The sequence below is a fragment of the Polyodon spathula genome, chromosome 5, assembly GCF_017654505.1.
Source record: "Polyodon spathula isolate WHYD16114869_AA chromosome 5, ASM1765450v1, whole genome shotgun sequence".
Taxonomy (NCBI): Eukaryota; Metazoa; Chordata; class Actinopteri; order Acipenseriformes; family Polyodontidae; genus Polyodon; species Polyodon spathula.
The window spans coordinates 57,354,349-57,379,639 of record NC_054538.1 but is presented as its reverse complement, the minus strand read 5'-3'; the positions used below and the strand labels follow the sequence as shown (position 1 = coordinate 57,379,639).

Below are 25,291 nucleotides of genomic sequence, written 5' to 3'. Positions count from 1 at the left end.
GAAATGATGAAGAGATCATGTTTTAGAATCTGACTGTATTTTTAATCAGTTTCTGATATATTGCTTGTGTTTTCAATCATTTAATATATTTTTATTTAATTTTCATTAAGTGTCATGGAAACTAGTTATCTTAGGATAGTCCACTTAGTGCTGAAAGAGCTAATAGATAAACTTGTGTTAGTATATATATATGGGTATATCTAGAAGCTTATTCATCAAGCTAATTAATTACCACACAGTGCTCCAGCACGGCCTTCCAGAGTGACCTGCCAGGTGAAAGAGTCTCCTCTCGCCTTCTCAGCCTCCAGCTCCTTCTGTGAGCGGGGAAACACGTTTCGCCAGAGAAGCAACATCTTTGGAAGGTGGTAGCGAACAAGAGAAGGGCCTAACACAGAAAAGTAGCAGGATCACTTACAAACCGCCTCAACCAAGGACAATAGATCTCAATATATCACAATAAGGTAGGTAACCTTGATCTACATAGAACTGTATATCAAACAAAGTCTTCCTTGAATACCATGGAATATTTGTTGTTGAAGTTTCTATTATAACAGGACAAGCTGATTACCACTTTGCACATGAACGATAAAACATTTAACTGACAATAATTGAAAGAAACATGTTGCAAATTTGGTTCTATAAAATATGATGTGTATAAAAAAAATCTAAATGTCATGACAAACATCTGTTGAAAAGTATTGCATTGAAAACACAACAGACTAAGACAACATAATTGCCTTATCATGTATGCACCTAAAGTCATGAGTGCACCCAGGAGAAGCCACCCAGCCTGTGTGCGCTGTAGGGAAAGACGGCTGTTCTGAGCAGCAGTACGCAGAAGATCTTCTGCAATGTTGACCACCATCTAAGAAAAAAAAAAAGAAAAACAAAAATAGATCTCGTTCTCTTGCAGTGGTGGAGATAATACATTTGTTATTATTTGACAACTGACATTAGATCTGATAGAAACTCTACACCATGCTCAATACTGGCTGTGTTGGCAGACAAAGTACGTCTTTGCTTGCTCCAATCTGTATTTGAACCACTGCCATATCAAGAATACGAAGACTACCTGTAATATTTGTTATCCATCTGATGATGAACTCCACACACAGTGAACTCCTGGTTTCAATGTTGTTTGGGTCAGGAGAACAATTATTATGATATAATTATTTTTGGCGCTATAAGTCAGTGTCCCTCATCCATAAAACCACCTCATATCCAGACCATTGTCCAAATTTCAAAAATGGAAAAGGTGGATGGGATATAGGTGTGTGGAGCTCATCTTTTTACTTCATATGATAAACTCCACACACAAAGCGAACCATACGAAAGGTTGTAGACAAGATGGTGGTAGGTTAGATGTTAGTAGTGGAAGCCACAGGTAACACAGAGCGAGCAAAAGTAGTCTGAGAGCAAGACATATCCAAGTTATAATGCTAAATAGAGATGTCGAAGGAGGCCCGGGTAACAGCGTGGCAGATGTCCTGTATTGGGACAGTTTTCAGTTTTGCCCATGGAGTGGCTACTCCATGGGCAAAACTGAAAACTGTCCCAATACAGGACATCTGCCACGCTGTTGTCCGAATGGGACTGTGAAGATTTGGGGGCCTGTACTATGGTATAGGATAGGATCTCTTTTTGTAGGATGACTCCCTGTGGACCTGACCAGTCCATCAGCATGCAGATTATGCCTCTTGTTGGGAATAATGTTATATTCTGCCAGTTTGCCAGAAAATGAGATGCCATGCCCCTTAATGGCAGACGTGATTGAGTTGGAGGTACAGGCTGGTGGTAGGAATTGTCAGAAGGAAGTAGAGGGCCTCCATAATTCCTTCTTATGACCATGGGAGGATCTATATGGCCTGGATGCTTGGCCACGCTGAAAACGGGCCTGCCTTCCAAAAGGTGATTGAAATCAGCTGATCCCGCAAAGATATCTGCCTGTTTTAAAACCCTTTACTGGAGGATGCACTTTTGCCAGCTGTCAAGCAATATCGGAGAGCCTGTCTTGCCTCCTTCAGACCAGTGCCAAAGAGTGAAAGGGTAACTCCCCCAGCTTGGCTTGTGTGACGGCTGTGAGCATCGATATCTTCATCTGAGGGCACCTCCTCGCAGCAACAACATTCGTCACATCCGTGGCGTTAATGGTATCACATGCGGCTTGCAGCTGGATCTTGGTGACATTCTTGCCCTCCTCGGCTAGCTGCACAGTCGGTTCTATATTCTCCAGACTAGGTGTCTGTAAGGCGGCAGACAACTGGCACCACATCTTGCGTTGATATTTAGTGGCGTACACCTGATAGTTATTAATGCACATGCTGCAAGTGGAAACGGTATGGCCCTTTTCAGGAAGCATTCTCTTGTCTGCACGATCTGGTGTGGAGGTTCTGAAGGGTGAACCAGTAACTGGTGTAGCCAGCTTAAGCTGTTTAAAAGGGTAATCTTTGTGGGATCCTGTAGAACGTATCTACTCTAGGGAGTGCAGAGGAGGCAGATAGCCTCATGGAAGCGGAACCCTTCAAAGGCTTTTTTATTCAAAGACTCTGTGGCACAATGGCTTTTTGGTGACGTCAGACCATGAATTGAATTGACACACAAGACTGCGAGATAAGCGCTGCTAATAAATAAATAAATAAATAAATAGAAGGTTTGAACAAAACAGAAACAAATACTGCACTCAAAATAAAACAGCACAATGGCCAAAACAAACAACAATAAAAACGGTGTGTTTTTAAATACACCAAACAGTACATTTTAAATAATAATACTACAACAAATATGAAAACAAAATAACAAATACACACAGGGCCATCACATATGCTAAGGAAATCATCCTCATCTATTTTGGTCTGTGTATTGACACCGAGAGTGGATGAAATCCTTCTCAAAACAGCGTCAGCATTGGTTTATTGTCAGGGGTGGATTCGATGAAGTTATCGTCCACTAGGGGTCCTCGTCACGGCTGATGGAGTGTAATGGTGGGTGTTGCGGTACTAGGGACTGGCCCAGGGGCTACAGGCTGTGGAGGTCAAGCCCATTTTAGATATTAAAATTCCTTTAGCCACTGGAAGCACTGATCTTTAGTCATCAGAGGCATCATGACTTGGGAAGAAGGCGGCTGACCAGTGTAGGCTGGAGCCGGAATGTATAGAGGAATGTTCTCAAGGATGATGACTAGCAGGCTTTATCTGATCGTTGAGCTGGGGGTGACGGAGTTTCTTATTGTGTTGGCATGTCAAACATATCGACATAAACACAGATCCTTACTACAAGACAGTAAAAAAACGGGGCATGGGGAAGACAGACATACAAATATGAAAAGTAAAAAAGAAAAACCCATAAAGAATATACATATGTATAGTTTTTTTTTTTTTTATTTACTAAAAACAACAACAAACAAATACGCAAAACGTCTAGACTGCAAACACGGGAGAAATTTGGACAATGGTCTAGAAATTTGGACAATGATCTGGAAATTACATCTGGTTTTATAGCGCCAAAACAAACTATATCATAATGATCTCCGGGTAAGAGATCAGTTTGTTCTCTCGACCCAAGCAACATGGAAATCGGGAGTTCACTTTTTGTGTGGAGTTCATCATATGAGGTAAGAAACTAGAAATGCAGTCCAGTATTGCCTGTAAAACTCACATTTTGCTATTTCCTGAAATAAAAACCTAATTCCACTAGAAAAATAGTCTGTCATTTGGAAACCAAACAGTAGCATGACAGCCTTTTGAAACACTGTGTCTATCTAAAATGGTTTATGACATAAGGTACTAAATGTGCAGCAATGATGGCTTTGTTAAAACGTTACCCACCATTGCCAAAGAGAAAACCAAATAATATAGCTGTGAAACAAACCTGAACCCAATATTTCACAATCTTTTTTTTTTTTTTTAATATGAAGACCCTTACTGACCTTTCCTTTAGCATGAGGAATGCCTAGAGGACACTGGTGTACCCCTCCCAGCAGTGCTGCCATAGCAAAACTGTAACCGCTGACAGCTTCAGGCGAGGTTTTCAGGTTATTTATGCACTCAGCGCACCGGTCCAGTAAAGGTGTGAGCTGATAGGGCAGTGCTACCGCGACGCAGCGCAGGCACCACGCAGCTGCCAGTCGTGCAGCCATGCTTGGGTGCAAAAGCACTGAGGTCACTGTCTCCAGGAAGCCTGCAAACACAGCAAAGAGGCACAGTGAGCAAACAGGGAGGAACTTCAGTCATTTACAATAAACTAATTTATCCAACATATCATCAATGTGCTCATTTTCATTCCCCAGTTGACCCAGGATGTGTGAAAAAACATATCATAACAGTCATTATGTTGAAATAGTTATCATTGCAACACAGGATATAGCAATGGTAAAGTGATCCAGGTTGTTCTGCAAACCTTAAACACATGCTGTGTCACATCATTTCACTGGGGGACAGGCAAATATTTCCACTGGAAAGAGAAGCCCTGCACAGAATATCAGAATGGAAGCAATAGAACAAACACACTGCTCCTCAACACAGGTAAATTAAAATATGTAGTAGTCTGAAATCGAAAATGCAGAAATATTGGAAGCACCTTCATATATCTGTTGCACAGAAGCTTCTCTCACAGCTTTACCAAGCAGAGAGGAATGTGCTTTTACTCACCAATGGAGGGCTCCTGTATCAGCGGTGATGCAGTGGCACTCAGGCTCCGCACCAGGCTGCCCAATTCTTTGAGGGCACACACCATTACATGCTGGCTTGAGGAGACGTCTGCTGCACCTGCTTTGTTTTCATTGTTGGCATCATTCACAACAGCTTCTTAAAAAAAAAAATATATAAAAACTGATTTTTTTTAATATCCTTTAAAACCATTGTAATGTATTGTTTGAAACACTATCAAAAACAATAACGATGAAATCATCTATCATAGCAATAATGATACGTTTAACTCTATTAACAGCTACAAATGGCTTGAGAAGAAGAATAAAAAGACAGGGTTTCTGAGGCGAGGCTGAATGTTGCATTGTTTGGGAACACTTTAGTGGGCACAAAAAAAATACATTTAAGAGCAAGTAGTTTCAAATGTAATTTTAGTTTTTAACCTTTCTCTTGCCTTTTTATGATGTTTGCAATTATTTTCAACGTTTAAGGGTTCTGTTGATCCTGAATGGAGTTACCATGATTTTCTCTATACTGCATCTTTCTTTATCTGCGAGCATGTCTGGACTGAACAGACTTTCTCATTCCATTCAAATTATGTGACAAAATGGCCTCATCTTGGCCTGCCCCATCTACGCAACCTCATCATAAGTAGAGTAGGTAGGGCCAGCAGAGTTGAAAGGCACTATTGTCACATGGTTTGAAAGGAACGAGGTACTCTGTTTAATGTTAGTTGGTTATAATTCTCTCGACAAGCTCAAAGCAAGTTCAAAACCAGGTAAAGACAGATGTAGAGAAAAATGATTACTTAATATTGAGCATTGGAACCCAGGACCATTCTCAATGACTGTGAACATTATAAAAAGACAAGGGCAAGAAACAAAACATGAACAAGACCATTTGAAGCTATTGCACTTGCTCTTTTCTGATTAATTCATTTGCAAAATGTAATATTTTTAACAAGCTCCTAGAATTCATTGTTTTACATAGTATTTACGAATGAAGATCCTGAAGCAATTCTAGTGAGAAGGTCGATAGCGGTGTGTGCATAGACTCAGAATGAGTAAAAATGGATCTGTTTTAATCTTTCGATTACAGCAAATAAACTAAATCTGTGCTTAGTCTCCTGACCCCTGGCTTTTTATTACTTTCAAATTATACATCTGAAACATCAATATTCTAAAAGTAATTAAATATTGAAGTTAAATATCAGTATATATTATAAACAATTTTACTTGGAGTTTATTACAAATTAGCTATACAACCAAGGAATTATAGATGACATAAAAAACTCACAAGATCAAAGTTGTGAAAAATACTGTCAACTGAACGTCAAATGCACCTACTTTGTACTTTAGCTAGCTAGCTAATATCACATTTCTTTGCTGAAAGCCTTAGACAATATACAAATTAGATGTAATTTCTGATTATAAATGAGAAAAAACACAGAGATAGTTTAGGTCGTAATACAGTCAACCCTGTAATAGACAACTCTTCAGTGACCATTCTTGTTAATATTTGGGTTGATCTATGCCAGATCTTATATTTAACATTCACATGAGTGCACATTCAAACAGAAAGTATGGATTTATCAGCACAGAAGTTAACAGAAGTCTAATTAAAACAGCTAAAGATACACAAGCAGAGCAATATGTAAAAGAATAACGTTCTCATTAGGTTTAGGTTATCGATGAAAGTATTGCTGAAATTGAGATGTCTGTCGCATATAATTCTTTCACCATTGCAGTTATATACCAAATATTCCATTATTAATACTGTTATTAATATTTAGGTAGTGATATAAATGTTGTCTACCACCACCATGATTACTGCTTAAGCAAAAGGTAATGTTTTTGTGGCTCCCTTGTTTCAGTTCCACTGGTAATTACAAAAGATATCAATATGTTAAGTTGTAGCAGGTGTGTAGTCTTAAGAAAAACATTGTTTCTATAAATTCGCATACTGTAATAAGTCAAAACATACTTTAAAAATGGCTGATCTCGCACTTCTGGTAGACCTTGCTAAGGATGCTTTTCAGTGAAAGAGTGTTTCGGTATCGATATGACTTATTCGCAGCAAGTACAGATTAACTTTTCACAAGATTCCGCTTTCCAAAGGCAGTCCTAGTGGAATTGTGCATGCATCCTATTCCTGTCCATTGTCAAGTTTTGTCTGCTCTTGGCTTTTTGGAAACTGGTAGCTTTCAGAGGCAAATTAGAGACAAAACTGGCATTTCACTCTGTCCTCTGTACATTCTTTTTCCCTACAGGGAAGAACAGCAGATTGGAGTAAAATGGGATTTGGGTTCCCCAATACGATCTGGGCTATAAACCAGAGGTGGACAAACCGTGGCTCGGGAGCCGCATGCGGCAGTTGGGCAGTTCAAGTGCGGCTCGGTGACACACACTTTGCGGCTCGAACTAACTGAAGAAAGAATAATAAACAAAAACTAAAAGAGAGAAAGTAACACAAGTTTATTATTTGTGTTCACTACTCTTTCTTCTCTCTCATTCTCTCTCCTGTATCTTTGAGATGCTGCTTTCATGGTTCAGTAAAGAAGCTGATTTAACGACTCAGGGAGTTTGTACAGCAAGCATGGAATTTCGCTTGTGCCAAATGTCCTTATTCAGATGAATTAATCTTTTTATAAAATTGGAGTGCTGGTGCTAGACTAGAGAATGCATGTTTAAATGCAGATCTAAAATTAATATTATACTTACATATCTTACGTCTTGTCATGAGCAGGTCTCTTTCATCATCCACAAAGCTCTCAAAAGTATTTAATATACGCAGCAGTCACAGGTCTTTATGTATTAGTAAGTATGCTAATTAGTAAACAGCTTAAGAGAACTGTCCTGAGAAAGAAGACATTAGGATAATACATACCCTCAAACTGTACTGATTTAGTCGGTACAATACCTAATTTCAAACTCAGGTATCGAATCCCCACAAATTGATTGTTTTAACAAAGTTTGAGTTTCATCCAAAGCCTTTTTTTTTTTTGCTGCATGGCCTCGCCAGGCCACTATAGGCATGCGGTTACTATAGAATTTGTTACTATAGAATTTGTTTGCTTCATTTCCGAGCAGGAGCAGTAGCACTCAGAACCACGTTTATGGCTTGTTACATTACTGCTCGGAAGAATATGTAAGGCACGAATTCTTAACATTATTACATGCTGGGTTGGGTGCTGGAGATTAAAAACTAAACAGAAGAAAAATATTTTGTACGTGCTTTGTGAGGCTGAAACTTAAATTTCTTAATCTTAACCCTTATCCCTAAGGGAAGACATGATTGTAATAATACTAATTTGATTTAAATGTATTTATTTTAAGGCAGTTTAGCCATCACTCATTTAGATCCATAATTATCCCAGAGGTCTTTAGTTTTTAAAGTAATTACATTTAATTCCTACATCCTATTTTACGCCCACATATTTTCAATTTATGCAATACTTGAGGATTTAGAATATATTTAAAAAGTTGTTTTAGGCTTTTATTTGATGCATTATACATCACAGAACTGATTAAAAAAAATGCATACACTTACGTACTAAAAGTTCAGTTATTTTAACTATAGCCAAATGACAGTTATAGAAAACAAACATGCTTATTGGAAAATGTTACGGCAGCTGGCAAATCACTGCTGGTAATATAGAGGAACACAACATCAAAAACTTTGGTACCTGTTCTTTGGTTATACAAAGTGAAATTTACATCACATGCCAACTCTACAGATTACGGAGCTATCATACAAGTTGGTAACCTACTCAGTAAGCTACCAATTTTCAGTACTGCTGTAGTCGTAACACAATTCACTCTCATACTATGTATCCCAGCACAAACTAATGGTATCTGTCATTTCTTCGCTATTCAATATGTATTTTGATAAGACTACACAAATATTTATACAGTATACCATGTAGGTACATGTATATTTCTTATATACTACTTGAGTGCTTGGGTAAGAGATAAGTAAGATTCTTAAAATTAAAGAAAGCATACTTTTGGAGACTGTTTATACCACCTGCTTTGAAAACAAATCGTGTGGGACAGGGTAGCTGAACACAGGGATAAGAAGACAGGGAAGGCTCTTCAGCATGATGGGATTTGTTAGTGAGATTTTATGAGACACAATGAAACCTATACAGATATTAATGTATCAAAATGTAAAAATGTGCATTCTAGGTTACAGGAAATTGCACATTTTAAAGTTAACACTTCAAAAATTGAGAGGGGCATGTCGTGAGACCCCTGTGGATTATACTGTACTTGTATTTATTTATGGGTGCAGAAAAGACCAATTATTCCAGAGCAGTTAGGGAAGTATGACCGCATGCAGAAGGTAAAAAGCAAGTATATTTGTGTAAGCTGGTAAGAAAATTAGTAATTATTGAAGTTGCTAAGGAATTATTCAGGAAGTTAATGGAATAAAATCCAAAACAAACAAATGAATAAATAAGTAATAAAATAAACAAATACTTACTCTGTAATGCTTTGAACCTTGTCATTTCCCCCCCATCAACAATCTGTTCCTTACCAACTGCCCTCATCTGCTTGCTGATGGCCTGGCAGATCTCTTTGGCGGCTGCAATTTGAGCTTTCTCCCCCAGCAGGCTGCCCAGGGTGGCCCGGAGCAGAAAAGAGACGCAGCGGCGGGAGTACACGGCCTCCACGTGGGTCTGAGTGGCCCGGGGGTGGGACACCAAGTCCAGGACGTGGGACAGGAATGTGGCAAAGTTACGCTCTAGCCACTGGCCACCCAGCGTGGTGACAAAGACAACATAGGCCTGTTAGAATGTAATAAACAAAAAAGCCAGCAAGTTAAATCATTTCTTTTACTTTGCTTTTTTCAAACCCGAAAAGTAACAATTTTATATTTTACACAGATAGAACGCTTAGCACCATTCCCAAAGTGCTATTCATTTTCTAGGAATATATTACAAGAAAAGGTAAGATGTTTATGGCCCATTAACCCCACTGAGACCCTGTGTTTATTAAATACCTTTGAATAGATCATTATCACCTCTTTAAAAACAAAGAACAGATTTTAATAAGCAAGATGTCCGATAAGTTCAGGGGCACCCCGAATTGTATCCATTTACTACACAAGCAGGATATGTGGGTGTGAAGTTTCTGCAATTGTGCCTGCCATGTCAGGTATCGCACTAAATGTTGCATCAGTCTTGATAGTCGTACTTGCAGATTTATTAGGCTATGCTTAGTGCTGTCGAAAACCAAGTCACATATCGTTAAAGGCAATAATTCAGCACTCATCATAAAAAGTGTTCATAATAATTTGCCTGTAATCCATGTTTTTGGTTTTAACTGATAACCAAAAAAAAACCTTTTTTTGTAAACCGACAAACCTGGGTTATGGAAAAATATTTAATGTCAATCGTGCACTACTCTTTTTGCATGAAGAAAACAGCTTTCAGAAGACACTGCTAATCATCAATGTTTGTGGACCTACGGAATATATTACACTCATTAGAGTGACTTGTGCCTGGTGGGCTGAAAAGAAAAAAAAAAACTAGTGTTGCAAGACTTGTTATTGTTTAGGACCAAGAAATTTAGGACCAATAATTATTTTAAACTTTGGTTAACATTTATATTTACTAAATTAAGAATGTAAAATACTCAATTAATGAAACATAAGTATTACAATTAATTCTAATACATGAAAAATACTTACTGTTAAAAGTTAATAAGTCAATAGGTTAAAATCTAATTTTATTATTAAAGAATAAGGGTTCAGAAAAATATAGCATTATACATCCCCACGTGTTGCTACAACTGTTTAAATAACGTACCTGTCATTTTTCTTTTCATTGTTACCATCCTGACAACTTTTTACACTTACAACTTTAATGTCCGTTTCAAGGTCTTTTCAAAATGGCCGCTCTAGTGCACTGGGGTTTGAGATCCGTCCTCGAAATTGCAGCAGAAAAAAAATATAACAAGTGCTCTGGCTTTTCTTTTTTGTACCACATAATGGATCGTTATTGCCTACCTGTTTGACAATGTGGGCAATAATACTTACACTATCAGTGCACTAGAGCATCATTTTGAAAAGAGCCTTGAAACAGACTTTAAAGTTATAAGTGTAAAAAGCTGTCAGGATGCTAACCATGAAAATTACAGGTACATTACTTACAGTTGTACCGGCATGTGGGGATGTGTACCGCTATACTTTTCGGAACCAAGCTACTTGCTCTTTAAGCTTGCTTTGAACTATTGTATTAGTGCTTGCCTTCTAATTGTTTGTATAAAGTTATTTAAGGGCATTGTATTTAATAAGCTTTATTGATAAACTAGAAAATCAGTTAAGAAGTTGGAAAACAAAGCGAACAACGCATGAGCTGCAATAATAAAACCAAGACTGTAATCTGTCTGCATCCAGCTGAATTATTGAGTTATTTCTTCACCACATCCAAACCTCAATATTACAGTGTGAGAGCAGGCAGTAATGGGGCATAAAACAAAATCTGTTGTTTCTCATAATTCTCGATTCAAAATGCATCCGAAGTTCTACATTGCTCGAATCCACAATGTGGACATCCTCACTTCAACACAGTGAATTAACCTATATGCATTAGCGAAACATACATGCAATTTATTATACAAACTGAAAATGGATGCGTTTGAGTGGTATTTATTTTTAATAACCTATTTTGCTAAATAATAATAAAAACCGACTCTTCCCACCCCCAAACTAAAAAATAAATAAAAATTCAAGCCCTATGTATATATCAAAGTGTAGACCTTTATATACTGCTGAAAGCTTTTGTAGCATATGAAAGACAACAACTCAAACAGCAGATAAGTTATGAAAGTAAATCATTTTGTGGAGTCCTTAACTGGCTTACAACGCAAGTATTTAGAAAAATCACCCTTTTCGCAAGCGGGAAACGGTGTGACTTGTTCTGTGCGCACCTCAAAGAAAATAAAAGAAATAGACTACTTAGGGTCCGCAGCTACATTAGCTTACTCTTCCAAATATCTGCCGCACCTCACCCGCAAGGAGGTGAACAGATTTAGAGAGTCTTGTGTACTGACCTGTGTGACACCAACCCGCACCTCTCTGCTGACAGAGCCGCCTCCCTTCAACATCTCCCCCCCGCTCTTCAGGAAGCCCGACCCCCCACGCAAGAATCCAGTGGACATAAGCTCCAGCACTTCATCCAGCGTGGCCCGCTTCACATTCTGCCGCATTACTGTGTAGGAAAGGGGAGACAATTACATCATGTCTGTTATAGCAAAAGTAACACTGAAGCAATCAAAATTGCTAGCAATTCACTCACCTGTGTGACCCACCACTAGCTTTACTTACGGCTAAGGGATTCATGTTTATTAAAGCACAGCCTTCTGTATTGTGCTGTGTTGTCCCCCTAGATAACCCACAGTATCAAAATAAATTATGGGCAACTTACCAGCTGCTTGCTTTGGCATCAAAGCAGTGGCCATCACTGTTCCCAAAAGCTTGGATACTGCTACACGTACTCCATAGTTCGACCCTTCCAGAGCTTTGAAACACAAGGTAGCAACATTTTCCAGTTCCGTGGTCCACATGAACACAGCTTCATTCTGGAGTTCAAACAGGCACTGATTCGGGTAAAACAAGACAATCATTTTAAGCACGCTGTGTTTTACAACTCTTGGTTTGATTAATGGTCTAACCACCTTTCATCTATTAATCTGTTTTTAACAAGTTTGTAAAAACAGAATGGACCTTCAATCACTTAGACCAGATAAATACACCCCTGATATCCCCTGATAGCAAAATAGGTATCATGTATAATCAAGATTAGTAACTTGCCAAAGAAGTTAGAGTCTGAAAGTTTTTGCGTCTATCATCTGGAAACCCCCCAAAACAAGAATAAAAAAATCACACAACCATAAATGTCACAGGTCAATTTGAAGGGTCTTTATCTTTCCATACCTTTACTGCATAAATAAAGCAAGAATTTGTATACTTATCTAGTTTCTTATTGTTTTGCCTCAACTTATATACCCACCCTGGCTACTGCACATCGAACTGACATGGATCTGTCCGTGAGTAAAGAGCGAGCATTCTTGTAAATGTCCCGGTGGCAGGAAGAAGCAGCACCTCCCAGTCCATTTAACACTTTCTGCAAGCTGAGCAGAATCTCACCACGGCCCTGAGACTGTAGGATACAGCACAAATACAACAGTGATCCAGCAAAGCAAATTTTATTAATCTCTTACTTAATATGAAAAAGAGCTTCTAAAGTTAGAATCTAGAAATGCTGCTAAATCAAGACTTAGCACGAGTCTAGAAGCTTTTCTATCCGACTTCAATAAGGCTCTGGCGACTGTCCTACTAGCTAGTATATTCTAGGTCAGTGGTCCTCAAAGTAATTTTGGCATGGGTATAAATTGATCTTACTTAGCTGTTTGGGGGACACGTTGACTACTATATATGTGTGTGTGTATATATATATATATATATATATATATATATATATATATATATATATATATATATAGCGTGTGTGTATATATATATATATATATATATATATATATATATATATATATATGTGCGGGTTATTCTTGGCTCACTCTGATATGGTCTCAGGCACTAATTGTGCGTGCTGCGCTTATTCTTTAAATAATTTACATAAAATATGCAATGCAAATATTTTTAATCAGCATGTTTACACAGATAACCATGAATAAACTAAAAGTGTAGATAGCGTCTTGCTTTATTTCAATTTGACAAATTTGTCAACACTAATCCGTTTTAAAGATTGCTCAATTCCAGTACAATTATTCAAAGAAAGTGGACTCGTAAATAAATATACTACAGTATTTCCCTTGTCTGGTGAAATAAAAAAAAAATATAGAGATAGAAAATTAAATTCTATATACTGAAATGTATTTTCACTATTGTATATACACATTGTTGTGTATTGCAAGCTCATTATTTTTTACTAACTGGTCATTACACCATTGGATTATAAAACCATTAAAAACAAACCGTTTTACCCGTACTTTGTTGTCTGTTTGTTTCTAGGGATTACTGCACCAGCACCGCACCTGCCAGACCCCTGCTTGACTAATTACCACTTTGCCAGAGGATATATGAACTTTAACTTTAAGAACACTCTGTTTCTTTGAGTGTTTTTAAAGTTAATTTAAAGACTTCCTTTTTTAAAAAAGTGTTTTTATGATTTTTATGATTTTTTTATTTCCTTCTTTTTTTTTATGAATAATCTGTTTATTTACTGCTGTATTATTAACATTGAAGCGCTTTGAGATGACTGCTTTTAAGGGTGCTATACAAAATAAAGTTGTTTATTATTATTACATACAAGCATTCATTTATATTTCATTTTGACACAGCCTTTTAAATTTATTTCTGTCTCACTTTTACTTCGTGTTCTCCATCGAATAAAACAATCGTTTTCGTCTTCGACGTACGACCTAATATCATCATCATTAAAAGATATGTCAATAAAAAATATTATGCAGTAACTGCTATAGCAACAGCCAGCTCACAGACACACGCTGTAGGGAAAAACAAATGGCTCCTCCAAAACTTATTCAGGCATAGAAATCATTAGCCAAAAGATCTTTCAACTGTGCATAGCACCTTCTCGTGACTTCTATTATAAATTTTGTCCGTTGGTGTTACAGGACTAAAATTGGTCTCTTGACAAGGCTGCGGGAAACACAGGCAATAATTAAAAAAGCTGTTGCCTTACTAATGCAATGCAAATGCCATTTCAAATTCACTGGATACATGAAATGCCAACGCTACAGACATCTGTATTTCAGTTATTACAGCATGTTGTCTCTGTTTTATATTCAAGATCTGGTGTCAAAATGTCAGATGATTCTAGTGAGGTGTTTACGTTGTTTGAATTCATGATCGTTATATTTATGTAGTTTATTTGTGCTATTATTCTGCTTCTTTTTCTGTCAGCTAAAAATAGCAGCAAAGCCAGGATTAAAGGTTTGCTGTCATTGGTCAATGTAATGTGGTATTTATTCACATTTTTTAGGTAAACCTTTTTCAAGTAAAGGTAGTCATTAAAGGCCACTGCTTGATAGTTGGTGGGAAAATCTGACGTAGAGCTGTTAGGACAGTAACCACAACTGTAAACTGAACATTCGAGCTACAAGCAGGGCTGCAGAATGTTCGTGCCCACGCACACAATGTGCGGCAAAGGATTTGTTCGGGATCCAACGATTATCTCCCCGTCATGCCGAACTCTGCCCCTTGCTGAATTTTGCACTACTTTGATATATGCGTTATTTACGTTATTAATACATTATTAATGTATTCATTGACGTGGTTTACCATGATATTTTGCTATACCTAGCCTCATACGACTCTGTGTTTTAGGCTCTAAACACATATTTTCGAGTAAAATTAAAGGTTGACAAAGTTCAACGAAACACACACACATGCACATATTCTGTGACTGCAGTAATACAGTATATGGCATCTGTGAGAATACACGCTTTCTGCTATTTTGTTACATTTCTTTTTATTCATATTTGGGTAACATTTCCATTTTTATTTTTAAAATGCCACCTCCAAGTCATCAGAGGGTGAAATGTGATTATTGTAAAACAGAAATGAGATGAGCTGAGCTTGCCCACCATACATATATTAAGTAAACACTCCCAGCTTTTTTCTTTACAAAACATTACATTGAGGAGAGACTTAGGGCCAAATTTACTATTATACCATTCTATATATTCGTTCCATTAAAACTTCTCAATTATAAATACAGTATTTCAAATGTATAATTCCCACGAGCAGCTAGTTTATTTATTTGCTAGGTAATAATGGCCATTAATTAGATTCCTGTCTGAAATATATTCTCAGGTGTCATTTACACAGCACATTTCAGTTACAGTAACTTCCAAACAGTACACACTCGCGTGTGCTGAGATATCAGCTTTACAACCCACAATAATGATCCCATTGGGATAAATGCTAAATCATTTGCTAGACAGATGCTGCTCTGGAGCTACCTGTGTAAACAAAGCCACTACTATCGCTAAACAGTAAGAAGAGAATGAATCACCAGAAATGTTTTAAAAAAACATTTATTTCAATTAACTTTACAAGCAAACATTTTTCATCCACTTGTTTACAAAACTTGGAAACAAATGGATGAAAAATGCAAATCAGCGTGCTATTCATCACAACCTCGTGGGCCTTCTGCAAAGGTTAATTTCTGCAAGACCTTACCTCTGCACTTTTCAAAGCCTTCAGGAGATTATTAATCGTGTCTGGGAAGGAACTGCCAAGCATTCGGCCCATCTTCTCATAAAAGGCACCAACGCAAGCTACTGCAGCCCTGTAACAGCAACAGAAGAAGTGGTTATTTTACAGTATCATATTTGACCTTTTAATCCTGGACTGAAACAAAAACACGAATATAGTTGTTCTCATGACTGGTTCAAAACTGGTTTCTACAATTTAACAGTTGAATGTCTCACGTATTTTATTCATACGACACAGTGGACTTTCCATTCTATTTTATTCAAAACCATCACAAAATCATGTTTTATAATTCACTGATGACTATTTATTATTTCCTTCAATAGTTTATCCTTCTGGAGACCCTGCTTGAATCGGTCTGTTTAACTTTCAATAGCATAATTGTTTGTAATTATTATCTTCCACAAGGTGTTCTGTTGAAGGTTAAGAGCCCTCCTGTGACAGAAAGACAATGATTCTTGGTGGTAAATCTTCCTCCCGACCTGTAAGAGCGCTAAGTAATGGGAACAGAGTACTCTGGACTACTTGGCCTGACACTTTGTTCCGTGGGTTAAAAGGAAGTCGGTCATGTAGAAAAGAGACGGAGCTTCGGTACACCAACTCATTGACCCAGAAGGGAAATTATGTGGCAGCCGCGGATTACAGGAGAGGCTGCAATCGTTTACCAAGGGGTCATGAGTGACGGTATAAACAGGGGTCAAAGCGATGTATCCGTTTCTTCATTTTGGTTTAAAGCTTTTTGAACTGTAAGGACTGTGAGAAACCCCATGAGAAATAAAACGCTTGTGAGCGTTTTGGTTTTGTTTGTCTGCAATTGTCTTGTGTTATATATTACTAGACTGCTAAACACGATTCCGGAGCTGTCGCCAGAGGCCAGCACAAACCCGAAACTGCACTGCACTGTATCACAACAAACTGTATTTCCACCACTAGAACTAATTCACGCACTAACGGACTTGTGTATGTGTTTTGTGTGGGTGTATAATAAAACAGGGGATTATAACTGAAGTAATACACATTGCTGTATTACTTAACATCATTATTACTTACTGTTTGTTTCGACATTAGGCACTGGACAAAACAAATAAAACAAACCTGTCTGTTCTTTAATCACCTACACACTATTAACCACTTTGCCACACCTCCCCATACCAAACAGGACACTAATTGCAGAAGGTGCTTTTAAGTAACACTACCGAGCTCTTGTATCTTGTATTAAATTAGAATATGTGAACAACAGAGTATTCAAGTGATTACATACAACTATGGCCAAAAGTTTTGCATCACCCTATAGTTAACTGCCAAACAATGTTACGCTAACATACTGATTTACATACTGCTTAGTAGTTTTCCATATACTTAATGACAAACTGAAAAATTGAAAAATGTGACATTTTGAAATCTAACATGAAATACTGTATTAGTATTAAGGTTTCTGGTAGACTTGTGTGATATCACTTTGTAATTTCTTTTATTACATTATGTTAAATAAAATATCGAAATTATGCTCTTTTTTTCAGTCCTAAAATTGTAAGTGGTGCAATTTTTTTGCCCATATACAGTGTTACCTCATTACAAGACAGACCTTTATACCACGAAACTGGTTACACGGTGAGGTTATGGTTACCAACTTTTCCTAGTTTTTACTCACAGTTTGGTTGGCAGGTAAGCGGAAGTGTCATCCTTGCTTTTGATAATGTCATTACACTTGTCGAGTGTTTGGAAGACTGTGAAGGTGTCCCCGATGCTATAGAGAGTAGCCAGGTTTTTAGCCAACAGTTTCCTGGTGGGAGGTCCTGGAGCACTGCTGATCAACCCAGTCAACTGCTCCACCAGCTTCTTTTGCTTCTCTTTCACATCGACCTACAAACATACAACCACAACTAATATTATGAACCGACTTCCCAAATAAAAAGCCACAGATGGCCACAAGAGTCTATTTTGATCAGATCATCTCGAGAATCACATCAACACACCTTTATATGAAGGATCAGCAAGCTGTATTGGATATAAATACAAAAAATTACCTTATTAGCAGCAACAAGTACTTTATCCAGGAAGCGTAACCATTCGAATATAAAGACTGGTCTCTTAGCCTCTGTAATCTGAGCCAGGGCTTCTTCATTGAGCAACAGACTGTGGGCCAGCTCCATCCCACCACACTGTACAGTAAAACACTGTAGACTGCAAGTACACTGTTAATCCAGTCTCCCTTTGCTGAGTGCTCGATGAAATTAGCTTGCACTGTGAAACAGAACAAAAATAACTTTATAAACATGGATGTCTGATATGCACAGTTTTCTGGAGAACAAACATCACTGCAGATGGTTATGTATCAATTAAAACACCATGCTGAATTGCAGAATCAGTGCTTTTATCCAACCCTTATACTGAATTTCTGCAACATTAAAATTTTCTAGGATAATATTTAAAGCATGCAAGCTAGTTGTATTATATATTATATTCCTTGTGTATCTTCAAAATCAACTTCCATTAAAAAAGACATTTGTTTAATGACAAAGTAACTAGGAAATGCTATTTGTTGTATTAACTTCCATTGCTGAAGTTATTTGTACGTGGAGGAGTACATTAGTTCTAAAAAAAATAAAATAAAAATAAAAAAATTTGGGAAGTGTAATAGTCAAAATCCTGGGTCGAAGCAGACACCATGTAATAATACACACTATCTACAAAAACAAGATCCTACTGTTCAGTCCTTTGAGGATTTGAATCCTATTGAGCTTCATGAACATATCACTCTTATAGAGTACATGTATTGCAGCATGTAGTACCAGAGAAGCAACTCCTGGCCTACAATCAACCAGGAATGATGTGTGGATCTGTTGGTTTAGTCATCTACTGTAATGGTAAGATTGTATGTACCAACCTGAACTACTGTGCATGTCCTTTTAACAAGGGTCTCACATCAGAATGCAGTGGTAAAGTAATCTTTTTGATAACATCTCTGTAAAATACATAGTTTCCATCTACATGATGAAACTAAATCTATCTACAGTAGCACCAGTTTCGCTTGTAGTGACAATACAAGCTACAGCTAGAGGTTGCACAAAAGTAAAAAATGCATCACATTTTTACATAATTCTAATTTTCTACTCCTTCATGTACCTTCAAAATTTCCCTGACAGTATTTTTAAATGACAGCATTATGTTATCGCTACATTTTTTCAACAAAATTACATGTCTAACATAATTTAGACTGGAAGCTCATTATTGTCAATATCTTCCGCCAGCAAAGCATTTTCGAGAGACCATTGTCTGCCGCCGTGCCACAATCTTAACTGGAGTTGACAGTTATGACCTAATTTTGATGCAGATATGGGGGAGAGAAATAATAACTGCAACACTGTCCAACATAGAGCACTGTTAAGGGAAATGGCAGAAAAGGCTACAGGGGACATGTAAACCAAAAGGGGCACACTGCGAATGAATGAAAATTCCTGTACAAAGAACACAAACTGGTATGCCATAATTCATGGATAGCCAAAAAAAAAAATGATGTGTTTTTCATGAATGCACCAATTTGGCTCACTCATGTGGGCCTAATTGATTCACAGTGTAGTGTGCATTCTACCACGGTAATCTCATGTCCTTATAGTCTGTTCTATGGAATTTAAGGACATGGTTGTAACAAACCCCAGGACCTAAAGGGTCAATGATATACATCTGCCTAAATTATGCCATTGTGCCACAAATAAATAAAAAGACATCATGATTTTAAATCATGCTGTTTTGATTTTTGTTTTGTTTTTTCATGTTTGTTTGTTTGTTTGTTTTTTTAGGCAGATCATTCACATAAGTAAGGATTTGAATTGCCTCTGACATAAAATAATACAAATAAATAAATAAATACAAATAAAATAAATTATTAATAATAATAATAATAATAATAATAATAATAATAATAATAATAGAGACCACAATCAAATTGATCAGTATTCATTTTGTTGATCTGTTCTCCATTGTTAGGCATTGTAAGGCTAATTAACAGTGTCCAATTATAATCCACATGGTCAAATACGACGTTTACAGCTGCTATTTATACCGGTTCAGGGTTAACATTTGGAGGATTTAACACAAGCAAAAAAAAAAGGACCCATATGTGCAGAACGGCCTCTGCAGGGACCAGACCTAACTCCTCCTGACGTTATTGTATTTTGACAGACCTATGTAGTTCAACAGTGTTGTCTTGATATGCCCATTAATTACTGTATTGTGTAACCGAACAGCTTGCCTGCACTCAAATGAGCTGAGGACTGTAAGCAGTACTGTACCTGGCTTAACAAGAAGTTACTTCTTTAAAGAAAATAATTAGTCAACATTGAAGAAGGGGGGCGTATTTTAACTTCAAACGTTACTTGTTTTTAACATAAATGAAAACAAAAATACGTAATGAAATTCACTGTAAAAGTATCCGTGTCCGTGTCGATGTGGCAAGAGTGAATTCAGGGAAGGTAACCCGGCTAAAGCTAAGCACCACCCTCGACCTTCGTTTGTACGATGAATTGTATTTACAGAACAGATACAGAGGTTTGCTTATTATTTCAGCGGCTACAACTTAAGTACAACAGACAAGATTTGACAATACTTAATACTTCATTTGAACACAGACACTATTTCAAATTAAAAATAAAACATTTATTTTTTTATCAAGACGCCTCTTCTTGAACTAAGCAGCAAATAATGAAAGATGAAACGTCCACAATTTTAAATAAGTAGAAGCAACGGCAGTACAAACACCTCTGTTGTTAACTCACATAATACAATAGATAACAATCCATGTAATATTTTAATTTAAGTCCCAAGTAGTATATTAATACATCGTTTATTTCCTACCTGCTGTTTCACCAACAACTAGACCAGCACAGGCGACAGTGAAATGTTTCCGACCAGAAACCTTATCTTGTCTGTATTACAAAAAAAAAAATAATAACATTAACAATAATACAAAAATAAACACATATAATGGTAAAACTATTCTATTATTTCTGTCAAAATGAGGTTAATTTACATTGTAGCCATCATTTCAGTAATATATGAGAAATTGTCTGTCTTAAACCGGAACGCAATATTATTTTGTTCTTAGTCCTCGGACGGATTATGTAAAATGGAAACCAACACATCTGGTATTTCCTGCATAACTGTTTTTTTTTTGTTTGTTTTGTTTTGTTTTTTTTAAAGTATAACCTAAATACTGTTTTTGTTTAGTTTTTTTTGGCAATATTTTAATTACTGTGGCAGACGCTTTTATAACTCAACAGCAAGGCGTCATTTTTTTAAAATTTTATTTTAGTAAAAGAACATTTAAACCCAGATTTACTGTAAATTTCAATGTACCACCTGGTATGTGGAATTATGTATTAGATCAATTTTTTTAACTTGAAAAAATGTAAGCTGGGCCCGATTTTGTATATATAATATATTATATCTATATATATATAATATATATATATATATATATATATATATATATATACACGTGTGTGTGTGTGTGTGTGTGTATATATATATATATATATATATATATATATATATATATATATATATATATATATATATACACACACAGAGTGCCTTGCAAAAGTATTCAGACCCCTGACCAATTCTCTCATATTACTGAATTACAAATGGTACATTGAAATTTCGTTCCGTTTGATTTTTTTTTTTTTAATTGCATAAGTATTCAACCCCTGTGCTGTGGAAGGTCCCAGTTTGCACCGATGAAAGAAATTGCCCTAACGAGGACATATTTACCTTACCATTGGCCTCCACCTGTGAACCATTGAAGTTTCTGGATAAAAACACCACTGTTGAAGGATCATTGGTAAGGCTGTGAATCTGAAGGAAAATGAAGACCAAAGACCAAAGACCAAAGACCATAGACCATTCTACAGAAGTTAGAGATAAAGTAATACAAATTCATAGATTAGGGAAAGGGTACAAAATAATATCCAAGTGTTTGGATATCCCAGCGAGCACAGTTGGATCAATAATTAGGAAGTGGAAGCTGCATCACACCACCCAGGCACTGCCAAGAAACGGCCATCCCTCAAAACTCAGCGCTCAAACAAGGAAGAGACTTGAGAGAAGCCACAGAGAGGCCAACAATCACTTTGAAGGAGCTACAGAGTTCAGTGGCTGGGAGTGGAGTAATGGTGCACCAGTCAACCATATCAAGAGTTCTGCATAACACTGGCCTGTATGGGAGGGTAGCAAGAAAGAAGCCGTTACTCAAAAAGTACCATCTCAAAGCACTGAAAGCAAGTCTGGAGTTTGCCAGAAAGCATGAGAGAGACCCAGCTGCGATGTTGGAAAAGGTTTTGTGGTCAGATGAGATCAAGATAGAGCTTTTTGGCCAAAACTCAAAGCGTTATGTGTGGTGCAAACCTAACACTGCCCATGCCTCAAGACACACCATCCCTACAGTGAAATATGGTGGTGGCAGAATCATGCTGTGGGGATGCTTCTCATCAGCAGGGACTGGGCATCTTGTTACAATTGAAGGAAGAATGGATGGAGCAAAATACAGGAAAATACTGCAAGAGAATCTGCTTCAGTCCGCTAAAAAACTGAAGCTTGGGAGGAAATTTACCTTTCAGCAGGACAATGATCCCAAGCACAAGGCCAAAGCAACATTGGAGTGGCTCAAGAACAAAAAGGTGAATGTCCTACAAGTGGCCCAGTCAAAGTCCTGATTTCAATCCCACTGAGATTCTGTGGCAATATTTGAAAATTGCGGTCCACAAGCGTCGTCCAACCAACCTGAACAACCTGGAGCAAATCTGCCAAGAAGAATGGGCCAAAATCATTCCAACACTGTGTGCAAAGCTGGTACATACTGACCCCAAAAGACTTAAAGCTGTTATTGCAGCAAAAGGTGGCTCTACCAAATATTAATGTGTGGGGGTTGAATACTTATGCAAGCAAGATATTTCAGTTTTTATTTTTCTTAAAAATATTTCCCAACATAAAACCAATGTCACCTTACAATAATTGATTTTGAGTTTAAGTGTTTTAAAATAAAATATCGAACAGAACGAAATTTCAATGTACCATTTGTAATTCAGTAATATGAGAAAATTGGTCAGGGGTCTGAATACTTTTGCAAGGCACTATATCTATCTATCTATCTATCTATCTATCTATCTATCTATCTATCTATCTATATATATATATATATATATATATATATATATATATATATATATATATATATATATATATATGGAGTTTGCAACAAAGCACCTAAGTGATCCTGCAAAAAATTTGCCAAAAAGTGTTGTGGTCAGACAAGACCAAATTTGAACTTTTTGGTCTAAATGCCAAGCATTACGTTTGGCGCAGACCCAACACCATCCCTACAGACAAGCATGGTGGTGGCAGCTTGGGGATGCTTCTCCTCAGCAGGGACTGGAAAGCTTGTTAGGATTGAAGGAAAAATGGATGGAGCAAAGTGCAGGCAAATACTAGAGGAAACCCTGTTTTGTCTTAAAACTTAAGACTTAAAAGTAGAGCGAAAATTCGCCTTTCAGCTTTCAGCAGACAATGATCTAAAGCACAGGGCCAAAGCTACACTGGAGTGGCTTAAGAATAAGAAAGTGAATGTCCTGACTTGAATCCTATTGAGAATCTGTGGAAAGACTTGAAAACTGCTGTCCATAGGCGATCCCCAAGCAACTTGAGAGAGCTTGAGCAAATCTGCCAAGAAGAATGGGCACAAATTGCACCAAGCCCGTGTACAAAGTTGGTAGAGACTTACCCAGAAAGACTTACGGCTGTAATTGCTGCCAAAGGTGCTTCCACCAAATATTGAATTGATGGGTCTGAATACTTCAATCAACATATTTCAGTTTTTTCTCTTTAGTTTTTGCTGACATTTACTGTAACTTATCTTACCCTTAGAAGTCTTCAGTTTGAGCATTCAAGTTTTGAATAAAATATTAAGTTTAAAAAAATATGCATGCATCATTTTGTAATTTCACAAAATGAGACATCATAGGAATGGTCTGAATACTTTTGCAAGGCACTGTACATATGAATGGAAAATGTATGTAAACTTGTCCTGAAAGGCCTACTTAATAATACCTAGTCTAGTTCATACTGGCAAAATAATAAGTCATCCTATTTTCCTAGGTAATAGATTATAGCGATAGTGCCAATAGGTATGTATCCTAGGTCTATATAAATAATTATTTTTATAATAAAAATCCTGGATTTTGCAAATGGCTGCCATTTAGACCAGTCTGCTGAGCTTCTTTAAGGCATTTATCCACTTTTTCTTTGGAATTTTGTCCTTTGGAAAATGGTGAAATTAAGGCTTGTTTCCCTTCATCAAATTGTAGTTAGTACAACCATCTGCTTCACATTGTTTTGTTGCCCATGTTGCTGTGAGAGAAAGAAGTGTAAAAGATTAATATAAAGAACAAGCAAAAGAGCTTCAAGGAGGAAGAGCGGGAGAGAAGGGAGGCAGTGATGAAGAACTAATTAGGCAATGAAAACAAGAGCTTTGTTTTACTTCAAAAGATGGGGTATAAAGAAGGTCAAGGTCTTGGAAAAGCAGGTAGGGTTGCATGACATGCAATAACACATTAGGTTTTCAGAAGATGTGTATACATGCCTGATACACATACACATTTTATTTTGTAACAATTCATATCCTAATTCCAGCTCACTCATTGACTCACTGTGTGTCTTTGAGCAAGTCACTTAACATCCTTGTGCTCCCTCTTTAGGTGAGATGTTGAAAGTGACTCTGCTGGTGATGCATAGTTCATAGACCCTAGTTTCTGTAAGTCGCTTGGATAAAGGCATCTGCTAAATACACAAACAATAATAATATCACACACACACAAGTCCAGCTGCCACATTTATATCCAGCACATATCGCTAGGCGGCTGTATTTTGTGGAGCAGTCAGTGACTCTGAATAGTTATTAATGCAGTTCTTGAAATATACTGCATTTTTTGGGGTCTGTCATAAAATGCTTTCACAGAGTCCAGGAGCTGGTCTTAGGTGCAGGCAAGATCTTCCAGTGTCTTTATACTCGTAGCAAAAAAAGGTAATGTTTGGTTGCTGGCTCTTACGTCTTTAACACACTTTGGCTAATCTTTGGTAGACAACTAGAACTGAAGGGCTGGTCTTCAGCACAAGTGAAAGTACATTGACATGGACTTACTGTATAATTTAAAAAACACAGATAATTCAGAAAACGTTCTGAATGATTGTATAGCTGATATACAGCTAGTAATAAAAACATGTTTAATACATACAGTATATAGCCCTTCTAATATCATAGTTTTCCCCTTATATATAGTACTTGAAAATCATCAAAAGTAAACAAAACTAAATTGCCCTTAATTATTAAA

At 37.0% G+C, this 25,291-nt stretch overlaps 1 protein-coding gene across 5 annotated transcripts in view; it reads right to left on the bottom strand.

Moving 5' to 3' along the window:
- heatr5b (HEAT repeat containing 5B) overlaps nt 1–20,831 on the bottom strand; it is a 66,116-nt gene extending 45,285 nt beyond the window's left edge. For 2 of the 5 annotated variants that reach the window (XM_041250837.1, XM_041250838.1), the window contains exons 1-12: nt 20,763–20,831; nt 17,936–18,152; nt 17,560–17,771; nt 15,876–15,984; nt 12,661–12,810; nt 12,076–12,247; nt 11,702–11,859; nt 9,129–9,432; nt 4,647–4,802; nt 3,926–4,176; nt 754–865; nt 233–385 (exon numbers count right to left, since the gene is read on the bottom strand). In XM_041250837.1, coding sequence (XP_041106771.1) covers nt 233–385; nt 754–865; nt 3,926–4,176; nt 4,647–4,802; nt 9,129–9,432; nt 11,702–11,859; nt 12,076–12,247; nt 12,661–12,810; nt 15,876–15,984; nt 17,560–17,771; nt 17,936–18,061 — 1,903 coding nt within the window. In that variant the 5' untranslated portion in view covers nt 18,062–18,152; nt 20,763–20,831. The remainder of the gene's footprint in view (nt 1–232; nt 386–753; nt 866–3,925; nt 4,177–4,646; nt 4,803–9,128; nt 9,433–11,701; nt 11,860–12,075; nt 12,248–12,660; nt 12,811–15,875; nt 15,985–17,559; nt 17,772–17,935; nt 18,153–20,762) is intronic. The other 3 variants (XM_041250840.1, XM_041250841.1, XM_041250839.1) reach the window with 3 other exon arrangements.
- Nucleotides 20,832–25,291: the final 4,460 nt, after the last annotated feature.